Raw genomic sequence first — 11,880 nt, forward strand, 5'->3', positions numbered from 1 at the left:
CGCAACGAGCCAGGCGGCCCAAACTGCTGCATATACCCTGACTCCGTTGCAAGAGAAGTGACACATTTTCCCTAGTTAAAAGAAATTCATGTTAGCAGGCAATATTAACTAAATATGCAGGACTGTGTATTGATTTTAAGAAAGGCATTGATGTTTATCGTTAGGTACACGTTGGAGCAATGGCAGTCCTTGTTCGCAAATGCGCACCACATCGGTTATATGCAACGCAGGACACGCTAGATAAACTAGTAATATCATCAACCATGTGTAGTTAACTAGTGATTATGATTGATTGATTGATTGTTTTTTTATAAGATAAGTAAGTTATAATGCTAGCTAGCCACTTACCTTGGCTTCTTAATGCATTCGCGTAACAGGCAGGCTCCTCGTGGAGTGCAATGAGAGGCAGGTGGTTAGAGCATTGGACTAGTTAACTGTAAGGTTGCAAGATTAAATCCCCGAGCTGACAAGCTAAAAATCTGTCGTTCTGCCCCTGAACAAGGCAGTTAACCCACCGTTCCTAGGCCGTCATTGAAAATAAGAATGTGTTCTTAACTGACCTGCCTAGTTAAATAATGGTGTAAAAAAAATATATAATAGTACAATTTTTTAAAAATCTGTCAAATCGGTGTCCAAAATTACCGATTTCCGATTGTTATGAAAACTTGAAAATCGGCCCCAATTAATCGGCCATTCCGATTAATCGGTCGACCTCTAGTAAGAAAGGCTTTTACATGGAACCCAAAAGGGTTCTACATGGAACCAAAAAGGGTTCTTCAAAGGGTTCTTCTATGGGGACAGGCAAAGAACCATTTAAGGTTCTAGATAACACCTTTTCTTCGGCGGTTAGGGTAGGCTTCTTCTGCTTCGCTCTTGCTTGCGTCTTACCAAGGTTGGAGCGAATTCCATTTCAACTCAATTCTGTCGATTCAGATTTTCCTCATTCCTGAATTGACTGAATTAAAATGGAATTGATCCCACCTCTGCCTCTTCCTGCCTGCGCAAACGCTGAGTGACACTATTCTCTACCTCTTTTGCTTTTTCCCCCTCCTCTCTTTGGGCAAACCCTACCCTTTCCTCCCCCTCCTCCTCTTCCTCCTGTTCCTCAGCTGGCTGCCCTCTTGCCTGCGCAGCAGCAGCTGTTGCTTCAGCAGGCCCAGGCTCAACTCCTGGCAGCTGCCGTGCAGCAGTCCAACGCGGCTCACGCTGCTCATGCCGCCCACGCAGCAGCCCAAGCCAATCAGCAGCAGCAGCAACAACAGCAGCAGCAGCAGCAGCTGACCAAACAAGAGCATGCCCAGCCTCAGCTCACGCTCTCTCAGCCTATCCAGCTCACCGCCCAGGTAGGAGCGGCCAGTCACGGATCAGATATGACCAGCTTTAAGCCAATTTAACTCACTAACCAACACTTGTCTATGTCAGAAGTGTTTCTCCATATACTCTTGGGTGATGTTACTTTAAAGGCTGGGGCTTTGCTCATTTCTTTGCATTATATTTCCTCCAAGGGTGTGTGTGTTGCTCTTTTCAGAAATCATACAAGACTTGTTGACCCTCCCTCCCTCCCTCCCCCTCTCCCTCCCTCCCGTAGGATATCCAGCAACTGTTGCAGCTGCAGCAGTTAGTCCTGATGCCCGGCCATCACCTGCAGTCTCCTCAGTTCCTCCTGCCTCAGGCCCAGGGACAACAGGGGCAGCAGGGTAAGTGGGACCTACTAAGTAAGTGGGAACCACCATCATCAACACTGTGACTTACTCTTCACACAAAACAATGTATAGCTTGACATTATGATCTAACTGCTTAGTTCTAAAACGAGTTAGAATAAAGTGTTAGAATACAGTTAAAATAAAATAGTGTTCATATAATTACAACACCAATAGTGTTAACTCCTTGTCCGTTGTGTTCCTCAGGTTTGCTCTCAACACCAAATTTAATTTCGCTACCTCAGCATCAGCAAAGCCAGGGGAGTCTTCTAACTACTCCACCCAGGCTGGGACTGCAAGCACAGGTACAGTATTATTGAAAACCACCTTGAATGTGTGTGTGTGTGTTGAGACTACACTTTATAACATACTTGTACTACACACTTGTAAGTAAATAAATTAAGTCAAGAAAATGAATCTTCACAACCTCGTCATAGATCTTTCATCAGCCTTCAATAGCTAATGTCGGTGTGCCAGCCACCCTTTGCCATTCGACAGCAATGATATAGGTTTATGTCTCACGCACTGTAGCGTCGTCACGGTGACGGCCTCACGTCGTTACAGAGGGACAAGAGCGGGGACGGCGGCGTGACCTCCGGGGCCTCGGCCGCCCCCATGACCTCGGTGACCTCTGGCCCGCACGGCGAGGAGCCAAGTGACCTGGAGGAGCTGGAGCAGTTCGCCCGCACCTTCAAACAGAGACGCATCAAACTGGGCTTCACACAGGTACGTGTGTGTGTGTGTGTGTGTGTGTGTGTGTGTGTGTGTGTGTGTGTGTGTGTGTGTGTGTGTAATGAAATGTGAAATGTGATAGAGGTCAAGAGGAGCGTGAGCAATTTGATCAAGCTAGGCTTCACATGGTGTCGGAGTGTGTGTGTTTGCAGTGACGGGGGTCAGGAGGCGCTGGACGCCTGAATGAAGATGAATGTTTAACACAAATGATCTCCCTCCCCCCCAGGGTGACGTTGGCATGGCAATGGGGAAACTGTATGGGAATGACTTCAGCCAGACCACCATCTCTCGCTTCGAGGCCCTCAACCTGAGCTTTAAGAACATGTGCAAGCTCAAGCCTCTGCTTGAGAAGTGGCTAAACGATGCAGAGACCATGGCGATAGACAACATGCTTCCCAGCCCCAGCTCTCTCTCCTCCCCCATGATGGGGTTTGAGGGCATGACGGGGCGCCGCAGGAAGAAACGCACCAGCATTGAGACCAACGTCCGCGTGGCCTTAGAGCGCAACTTCATCTCGGTGAGAAAGAGAGAGGTCCCACACCAGACCCCTGGGGAACCCACTCAAATCACGTAGTACTCTCTACACTGCACTCGCAGTAGAGTACATAAACCAACGATTCTGTCCACAACAGTTTAATGAAGTTTATTTCCCTTTTTTTATGAACATTTCATTATCTAAATACCACTATTGAAAGTAACATTGACAACATGTCTGATTTATGCGATATATAATGTTTGTGGCCCATGACAACATGTTTGATCATGATTTCTGACTGTGTTCCCTTCAGAACCAGAAGCCTAACTCAGAGGAGATCCTCCTGATGGGAAAGCAGCTCAACATGGAGAAGGAGGTGATCCGGGTCTGGTTCTGCAACCGGCGCCAGAAAGAGAAACGCATCAACCCCTGCAGTGCCACCCCTCCCCTGCCCAGCCAGTCCTCCCTTGTGACGCACAAACCCCCCTGCTACAACCCACACATGGTATGACCCCGCACTCACCTCACCCCATCCCACCCTCCCCACCAACCCTCACCAGGCCTGTCATTGGCAGGCCTTTGGTCCCTTGCCTCCCTGTTCCTTAGTTTGGAAACAAACTCTGTCTAAATACAAGTCTGTCATCATGAGATCTTTGACTATCTGTATCTATGGACATGCCCCCCTCACTCTGCACGACCCCATGTATGACCCTGTGGCCTAACCCATCCAGCACTGCTACACTCTCAGCGCCGTGCAAACACAGTGTCGTATGAGGTGTGATACGTTACACACCCGACCCACACGTCATCACAGTTACGCCACCGAGAGCATGTTTCTTCTGTCTCTCTCCTGCTCACAACCTATCCACCTCTCTCTCACTTTCTCTTTCTCTCTCTTTCTGCCTTTTTTTCTCTCTTTCTTTCTCTCTCTATATTGCTTTATTTCTTTCTCTCTCCAGATGTCTAGTCAGGGGCTGCACCAGGCTGCCACCAGCCTCAGCACAACCGGTGAGGAAATTGATTTTTGGATACATTTGTGTTTTTGTGAAGCTAGGCCACAAGTGCCAGAGGTCTAAATTCCCTTTAGTGGACTAAGACAGAGGCGAGTTCAGATGGTTCTCAAACCCAGTACCAATGGGCATTGGGTAACGTACCGATGTCACAGTAGGCTGCTGAGGGAAGAACAGCTCATAATAATGGAGACCATGTGTTTGATTGTATTTGAGACCGTTCCACTGATTCCGCTCTAGTCATTAACACAAGCCCGTCCTCCCCAATAATGGTACCACCAACCATCCTGTAATCAATGTAACCAATTGTACTGTATACCATTCATATTACTGATGTATCTCTCTCTCTCTCTTTCTCAGTGACCAGCCCATCGCCCTCGGCAACCTGCCCTCTGACCCCCAGTGGCTCTGCAACTATGAGCTCCGCCCCCTCCTCTGTGACTCCGCCTCCACACAGCACAGCCAGCAACGCCCCTCCCACCCTCAGTGCCCACAGCCTGAACACTGGGTGAGTCTCTCTCTCTCCTACTACTCTACACTTACTCAATCTAACACTGAACAATCGCGCATACTCAAACAAATACACTTTGATAGTAGATGCTGGGTTAGTGTCCCCTGATTATATAACTCAAAACCTGTGATCTCCTCTATCCTCTCTCTACCCTTTGCACAGTCAACGACTACTGCACATGTGCTCAATCTAACACTGACTCCTAAACACTGAATCCTCAACACACTTTTCTGTGTTTCACCACTTTGCCAGGTTGTCATTTCAAATTAGAATAATTTCCCAATGGACCTACCTAGTTAGATTCAGGTTCAATAGAATAGATTAAATAAACAGCAGAATGCACGCAATGACAAGCTACAGTACCTAGCGGAACTGACATTCTGAGACTTACAAGCATTTTGCTGCATCTGCTATAACATCTGCTATAACATCTGCTAAACTGTGAACGCAAACAATAAACTGGAATTGGTGATATTTACTGACTTGCTGGGAATTCATGGTATGTGACGACATGTGGTATGTCAAGCTACCCCACCTGTTTTGCAGCAAATCTGCAAGTTCTCACACATATGAAGAAACATGCACATACAAGACTGTTCAAAAGTTTGGGGTCACTAACAAATGTCCTTGTTATTCAAAGAAAACCAAATTTTTTTGTCAATTAAAATAACATCAAATTGATCAGAAATACAGTGTGGGAACGGCAGGTTTGTTATGGAATATCTACATAGGCGTACAGAGGCCCATTATCAGTAACCATCACTCCTGTGTTCCAATGGTACGTTGTGTTAGCTAATCCAAGTTTATCATTTTAAAAGGCTAATTGATAATTAGAAAACCCTTTTGCAATTATCTTAGCACAGCTGAAAGCTGTTGTCCTGATTAAAGAAGCAATAAAACTGGCCTTAATAATATTCATATAATATTCATTTACAACATTAACAATGTCTCCACTGTATTTTTGATCAATTTGATGTTATTTTAATGGACAAAAAATGTGACATTTCTAAGTGACCCCAAACTTTTGAACGGCAGTGTTTGTCTGCAGGCATAGACGTGCTAGTCAACCCAGACTCAGAAACAGGCCAATGCATACAATCAAATCATGTTGTGCTTCCATATCAGACATAAATGAGGGCGTTTGATTAATGAGCTTTCACTTAACCCTCTTGGTGCTTTCTCGATTAACCCTCTTGGTCCTTTCTCCATCTCTGCATGTGTGTGTCTGTTTGAATGTGTGTGTATTTTAATGTGTGTGTATGTGCACATGGATGAATATGGATCCATACATATTCCAGGAACACAATGATGGGAGTAAGCACAGGGATGAACCAGGCTCTCATCAGCAGCAATCCCCTGGCCACAATGCAAGGTGTGTTAGTCTGACAAAATCAGTGTCTATCCAGATGATGGATTAGTATTCTGATTTGTAATAAGCGCGCGCAACTCTGACTCACCTACATCAAGCTCTGTTGAGTTAACCGTGCAGATCTCAAGGCAGAAAGGAATATGTGCCTCAGTTTGCTATCATTTCAACATGGATTTCAAATCAATTGAAATTGCATGTCTTCACACCATCCCATCCGTATCACCGCCAAGTAGATACTGTGAGTGTCGTGTGTGTCTGTGCGTATGTGCCAAGTACGAGTTAGCTTTCCTGCAAGCTCTGGCTGACTAAGCTCTCCCTGCTTTAGTCACACTACTTTCTCTCATCTGTTGCAATATCTCACCATCGTCATCGCCATCCGTCATCTCACCTTCGTCATCGCCATCCTTCATCTCACCGTGTAATCAGTTACAGTGTCACCCAAATCGATGCCCACGTATCTCTGGTAGGTGTATTAACTTATATTCTTTCTCCTCTACCTTTCTTTTCCCCTTCCAATCCTTCCACCTGCCTCTCTCACCCCGTCCCTTCTACCTGCCTCTCTCACCCCTTCCCTTCCACCTGCCTCTCTCACCCCTTCCCTTCCACCTGCCCCTCTCACCCCTTCCCTTCCACCTGCCTCTCTCACCCCGTCCCTTCCACCTGCCTCTCTCACCCCGTCCCTTCCACCTGCCTCTCTCACCCCGTCCCCCCCTGCTCCACCTGCCTCTCTCACCCCGTCCCTTCCCCACCCCTTCCTTCCACCTCCTCTCTCCCCTTCCCTTCCACCTGCCTCTCTCACCCCATCCCTTCCACCTGCCTATCTCACCCCTTCCCCTTCCACCTGTCCCTCTCTCACCCCATCCCTTCCACCTGCCTCTCTCACCCCTTCCCTTCCCCCTGCCTCTCTCACCCCTTCCCTTCCACCTGCCTCTCTCACCCCGTCCCTTCCACCTGCGTCTCTCACCCCGTCCCTTCCACCTGCCTCTCTCACCCCGTCCCTTCCACCTGCCTCTCTCACCCCGTCTCTTCCCCCTGTCTCTCTCACCCCGTCCCCTCCACCTGCCTCTCTCACCCGTCCCTTCCCCCTGCCTCTCTCACCCCGTCCCTTCCCCCTGCCTCTCTCACCCCGTCCCTTCCACCTGCCTCTCTCACCCCGTCCCTTCCACCTGCCTCTCTCACCCCGTCCCTTCCACCTGCCTCTCTCACCCCTTCCCTTCCCCCTGTCTCTCTCACCCCGTCCCTTCCCCCTGTCTCTCTCACCCCGTCCCCTCCACCTGCCTCTCCTACCCTGTCCCTTCCCCCTGCCTCTCTCACCCCGTCCCTTCCACCTGCCTCTCTCACCCCGTCCCCTCCACCTGCCTCTCCTACCCTGTCCCTTCCCCTGCCTCTCTCACCCCGTCCCTTCCACCTGCCTTCTCTCACCCCGTCCCTTCCACCTGCCTCTCTCACCCCGTCCCTTCCACCTGCCTCTCTCACCCCCACCTGCCTCCCTTCCCCTGTCTCTCTCACCCCGTCCCTCCACCTGCCTCTCTCACCCCGTCCCTTCCCCTGTCCCTTCCCCCCTGTCTCTCTCACCCCGTCCCTTCCACCTGCCTCTCTCACCCCGTCCCCTCCACCTGCCTCTCTCACCCCGTCCCTTCCACCTGTCTCTCTCACCATGTCCCTTCCACCTGTCTCTCTCACCCCTTCCCTTCCACCTGTCTCTCTCACCCCGTCCCCTCCACCTGCCTCTCTCACCCCGTCCCTTCCACCTGTCTCTCTCACCCCGTCCCTTCCACCTGCCTCTCTCACCCCGTCCCTTCCACCTGCCTCTCTCACCCCGTCCCTTCCACCTGCCTCTCTCACCCCGTCCCTTCCACCTGTCTCTCTCAACCCGTCCCTTCCACCTGCCTCTCTCACCCCGTCCCTTCCACCTGCCTCTCTCACCCCGTCCCTTCCACCTGCCTCTCTCACCCCGTCCCCTGTAACTCTATCATGGTTCAGCTCTGGCTGCCAGTGGTGGGCAGCTGCCCATTTCCAGTCTTGAGGCCGGAGGTCAGATGATCCTGGGCGGGGCTGGGGTTCGCCCCTCCCTATTCCTCAACCGCCACACCCTCCTGCCTATGGCGTCCCACCAAGCCTGTGTGGGATTGGTCGGCGGTCCCAGGGGCGACTCTCCGCCCCCCCGCGCCAGCGGCATGGACGTCGACTCCTGCTCCGCCTCTCCCTGCTCCAGCCCTGCCTCCTTCTGCTCGTTCAGCGAAGCCTCACCGCCGCCGCTTGGTGGGGCCATGGCCGAGTGACGACGACACAACCCAAAGGTTCCTGTCGGAAGGTGGAGGAGGAAGAGGAGTTTTAGTGGAGCTTTACAGAAACACCTCGCCTTTCAACCAAAGCCATCTCTCTCTCCCTCCATTTGTCGCCTTCGCTCTCTCTCCCGGAGTCTTTCAAAGCCAAAAAATACACAGATTGAAAGAGGAAGACGAGAGCGAGGAAGAATGGAGAGGAGGAGAGAACAGGAGAACGGTGGAGATTTAAACCAAAAAAAATGATCTATCTATACAGTTGGAGAGGTAGCATTGTGGAACGTTTTGTCGGCAGTGAATGCTAATATACATTTACTCCTTTCTATGGAAAAGAACAAATGAGCTAAAAACAAACAGCTGAAAGAGGGCAGGGATGACAACTGAACTAAGACTTTGTGTGAGAGATGGGTGGCAAGGACAGGAAAGGAAGGACAGACTACAAGCTTCAGTGGATGGATGGAAAGAAAACCACATTTGAAAAAACCTAGAAGGGAAAAACACACAGAGATAAACAATGACAAACATGCCAAAATCTCCAAAACCGAAATACCAAAAACTGAAACCAAAAAAAAAAAAAACGGAGAGAAAAGCTTTACTTAAAAGACTTCTGATTCTGATCTGTTCAGGATCAGCACATCACCCACACTCAAAAGCATGTATGATTTCATCATAATATTATTATTATTTTTAAAAAAAAAATTAAAAGTTTTCAACACTTATTTTTGTATTTGATATGATTTGAGCATTGGGTTATGTCATACCAAATGAGCATGATTTGATATAGATATCTTAGTAGTATCAGTCCTCCCACATATCTTTGCCTCTAGTGGCTGTACAGTTTCAACTTATTTACCGCACAGAGCCGTGTTGTGGATTTAGCAGCCACCTCGAATTATTCACTTTACAACTTATTTTGTGGTATATTTTCCTATTCAATTTTCAATTTTTCAATTCCTTTGTTTATTTCACATTTTGCTGATTGAATCCTCATTGTCATGATCATCATAATAATCACCCTCGTCATTAGGGCTATTAACTTCAACATTTGTTTAATATGATGAGATATTGTTGGCTCCTTTGTTTCATAACTTCTTATGTACAATTCTCTAGCACCCTCCCCTTGCGAAGATAAGGGCACTGGGCCTTTTTCTCAAAGGTTTGATGAGATTGGAGAACCCACTGGGAGGGATGTTAGACCGTACCTCCACGCAGAATATTTCCAGATCCTTTGTCTGCCCTTATGGACTTCCCTCTTCAATTCAAACGACAATGGGGTTCAAGTCCGGAGACTGCAAAATGTTGATTTCTGTGGCCAATGAAACTTTTCTTTGTGGATTTGGATTAGTGTTTGGGAGTTATTGTCTTGCTGGAAGATCCACTTGTGGCAAAATAGCCCCATAATGTCAAAGATCCACCACCATATTTTACCGTAATGAGGTACATTTCTGCATATTCTTCTGTATTTCAACGCCAAACCCACCACTCGTGTGCATGGTCAAAGAGATCTTTTTTTTCATGTCATCTGATCATAGCACTGTCTGGAGTTTTATAAACAGCACTGGCACTTGGATTGGAACCGGGTGCTATGGTCAAAGGACATGGAAATAGAGCTCTTTGGCCACACACACCAGTGGTGGGTTTGGTTTTGAAAACAGAAGAATATGTATAATAGTACCTCATGCCAATGTTAAAATATGGTGGTGGACCTTTGATATTATGGGGCTATTTTGCTTCCACTGATCCCGGGGCCCTTCTTAAGGTCATTGGCGTCATTAACTTTACCAAGTCCCAACCGGGCATTTTAACCAAAAACCTGGTTGCCTCTGCCAGGAGGCTGACAGTTGGCCACAAGTGGATCTCCCAGCAAGACAATAACCCCAAACACAAATCAAAATCCACAAAGAAATGGGTAATTGACCACAAAATCTCAATTTTGCAATGGCTACCTGTTGTTTGAAGGCTCAGTGTAGTTATCCTTGCAAGGGGAGGGTGCTAGAGTATTAAAAACCTGGGGTGTGAATCATTCTGATCCTTATCTTTTCTTTCTTCTTCTCTGAGAAATTGTATTAGTATAAAATAATATAATTTCCCCACTTATTTTGCAAACAAAAAGTATTTGTATAATTTATTTTATACTGTATTTTTTGCTAATCTTTATCAATGTATATATGAACACCAAAATGTACTCTAATGGCTGTTCTGTTGCTTCAAGCACGCATGCCACACACACACACACACACACACACACTAGAATGTATTGAGATGTTGAAGCTAAATAATCTTTAATGCCTTTCATTATATTTGTTTGCCTGTTTTTTTTTTCTCTCTCAATATAATTCATTTTCATATCATTCCACTGACATCATATCAGTCACTTCTAGTCAGTCACTCTTGGATACCAAAGCATTGTTTCGCCCGGCCGGAAGAGCCGGGAAAACAAGTGTTCAGACAGAGACCTCAGCCGTGTCAAAAACCAAACACCCCATAACAGAGGACGACTCCACACCAACAACAAAAAAGGACAGCATCCCTCCGAGCCCCCAACCCCCTGCCCTCCACCCCTTCTGCCCCTCTCCTTAGCCTCGAAAGATGGGGTCAAAGAGCCAAAAAAGAAGACGAGAAGAAAACAAAAAGACTGCCCAGAGGAGTCAAAAAGGCAAAAAGAGGATCTGTTGGAAACTGCAGGGGAAAACGGAGGAGAAAGCTGGAACGAAGGACCAAAACCAAAAAAGAACCTTACCAAAACCTCCGTATGAGCAACTTAACTGAACAGATGAGAAACCAAAACCTACGTATGAGCGACTTAACTGAACAGATGAGAAACCAAAAACCAAATACAACACGTTGTGGACAAAGAAGTGGAGGAGGAAGATAAGGAAGAGGAGGAGGCTTTAGAGTCTGTCACAGCCTGAGAGGCTCCCTCTCTCACTCTCTCCTCCCTCCTCCATTTGTGACCTCACTTTGTTCACCCTTTTCCTGGATGGAGGAACAGCTTAATGACCTCACGGAACTGAATTTAAGAATATATATTTTTAGTTTTTTTGCTTTTTATGGTCGGTCTGTCGATTGCTGTATGACTTTGTCTCATTGCTTTCTACTTGTAATGGATATGATGGGGTCATTTATTGCCTATTTTCATATCTGGTCTGGGCTATTATTGGCGTGCTCTGGCTTTTTTTTCCATTCGGTGGTTGGAAATAATACTGTGAAAATGTAGCTTCCAAATTTTTTTCTTTGAGCAAGAATGTTGTGAAAAAGCCAAAACTGAATACCAAAAGCAAAACTGTTTGACACACAGACATACCAAATAACAACCAAATCAATGCACAATTGTCGGAGAGGAACAGTTGGATAACTGTGTTTGTGCTAGGGTTTTCTGGACAGATATGTAGAGAGACTGGTTGAGGGAGAAAGGTATGTGTGTGTGTGTGTGTGTGTGTGTGTGTGTGTGTGTGTGTGTGTGTGTGTGTGTGTGTGTGTGCATTCAGGCATGCTACCATACATGATTGCGCACATACCTGTGTGTGAGATATGGATGGCGTGTATGTGACAGGAGAGCAAAAGAGAGACCGAATGAGTGTGTAGAAAGAGCTATTCTCTCGCATATGAACCAAACCATAAAGATTCAGTACACACTCTTCTGTCCAGTGTGCCACAGAATACTGATCGATAAACACAGAATACTGTTCGATAAACACATGAAACTTCACACGTGAAATGAGACATGAGGCACATATAGGCAGATATTAAAGGCAACCAATGATGATATTGTGGGGAGGGGCGGGCGGAAATCAACTG

General features: G+C 47.3%; 1 protein-coding gene across 1 annotated transcript in view; it reads left to right on the plus strand.

Moving 5' to 3' along the window:
- Positions 1–8,759, plus strand: part of LOC115132577 (POU domain, class 2, transcription factor 2-like) — a 50,379-nt gene extending 41,620 nt beyond the window's left edge. Inside the window, exons 6-16 of the mRNA XM_065020043.1 lie at positions 1,110–1,343; positions 1,589–1,697; positions 1,908–2,005; positions 2,265–2,426; positions 2,659–2,949; positions 3,221–3,412; positions 3,867–3,915; positions 4,278–4,425; positions 4,922–4,981; positions 5,724–5,800; positions 7,781–8,759. Of these exons, the coding sequence (XP_064876115.1) occupies positions 1,110–1,343; positions 1,589–1,697; positions 1,908–2,005; positions 2,265–2,426; positions 2,659–2,949; positions 3,221–3,412; positions 3,867–3,915; positions 4,278–4,425; positions 4,922–4,981; positions 5,724–5,800; positions 7,781–8,079 (1,719 nt within the window). The 3' untranslated portion in view covers positions 8,080–8,759. The remainder of the gene's footprint in view (positions 1–1,109; positions 1,344–1,588; positions 1,698–1,907; positions 2,006–2,264; positions 2,427–2,658; positions 2,950–3,220; positions 3,413–3,866; positions 3,916–4,277; positions 4,426–4,921; positions 4,982–5,723; positions 5,801–7,780) is intronic.
- The last annotated feature ends 3,121 nt before the right edge of the window (positions 8,760–11,880 follow it).

Source organism: Oncorhynchus nerka, linkage group LG7 (assembly GCF_034236695.1).
Source record: "Oncorhynchus nerka isolate Pitt River linkage group LG7, Oner_Uvic_2.0, whole genome shotgun sequence".
In the NCBI taxonomy this organism is placed as follows: Eukaryota; Metazoa; Chordata; class Actinopteri; order Salmoniformes; family Salmonidae; genus Oncorhynchus; species Oncorhynchus nerka.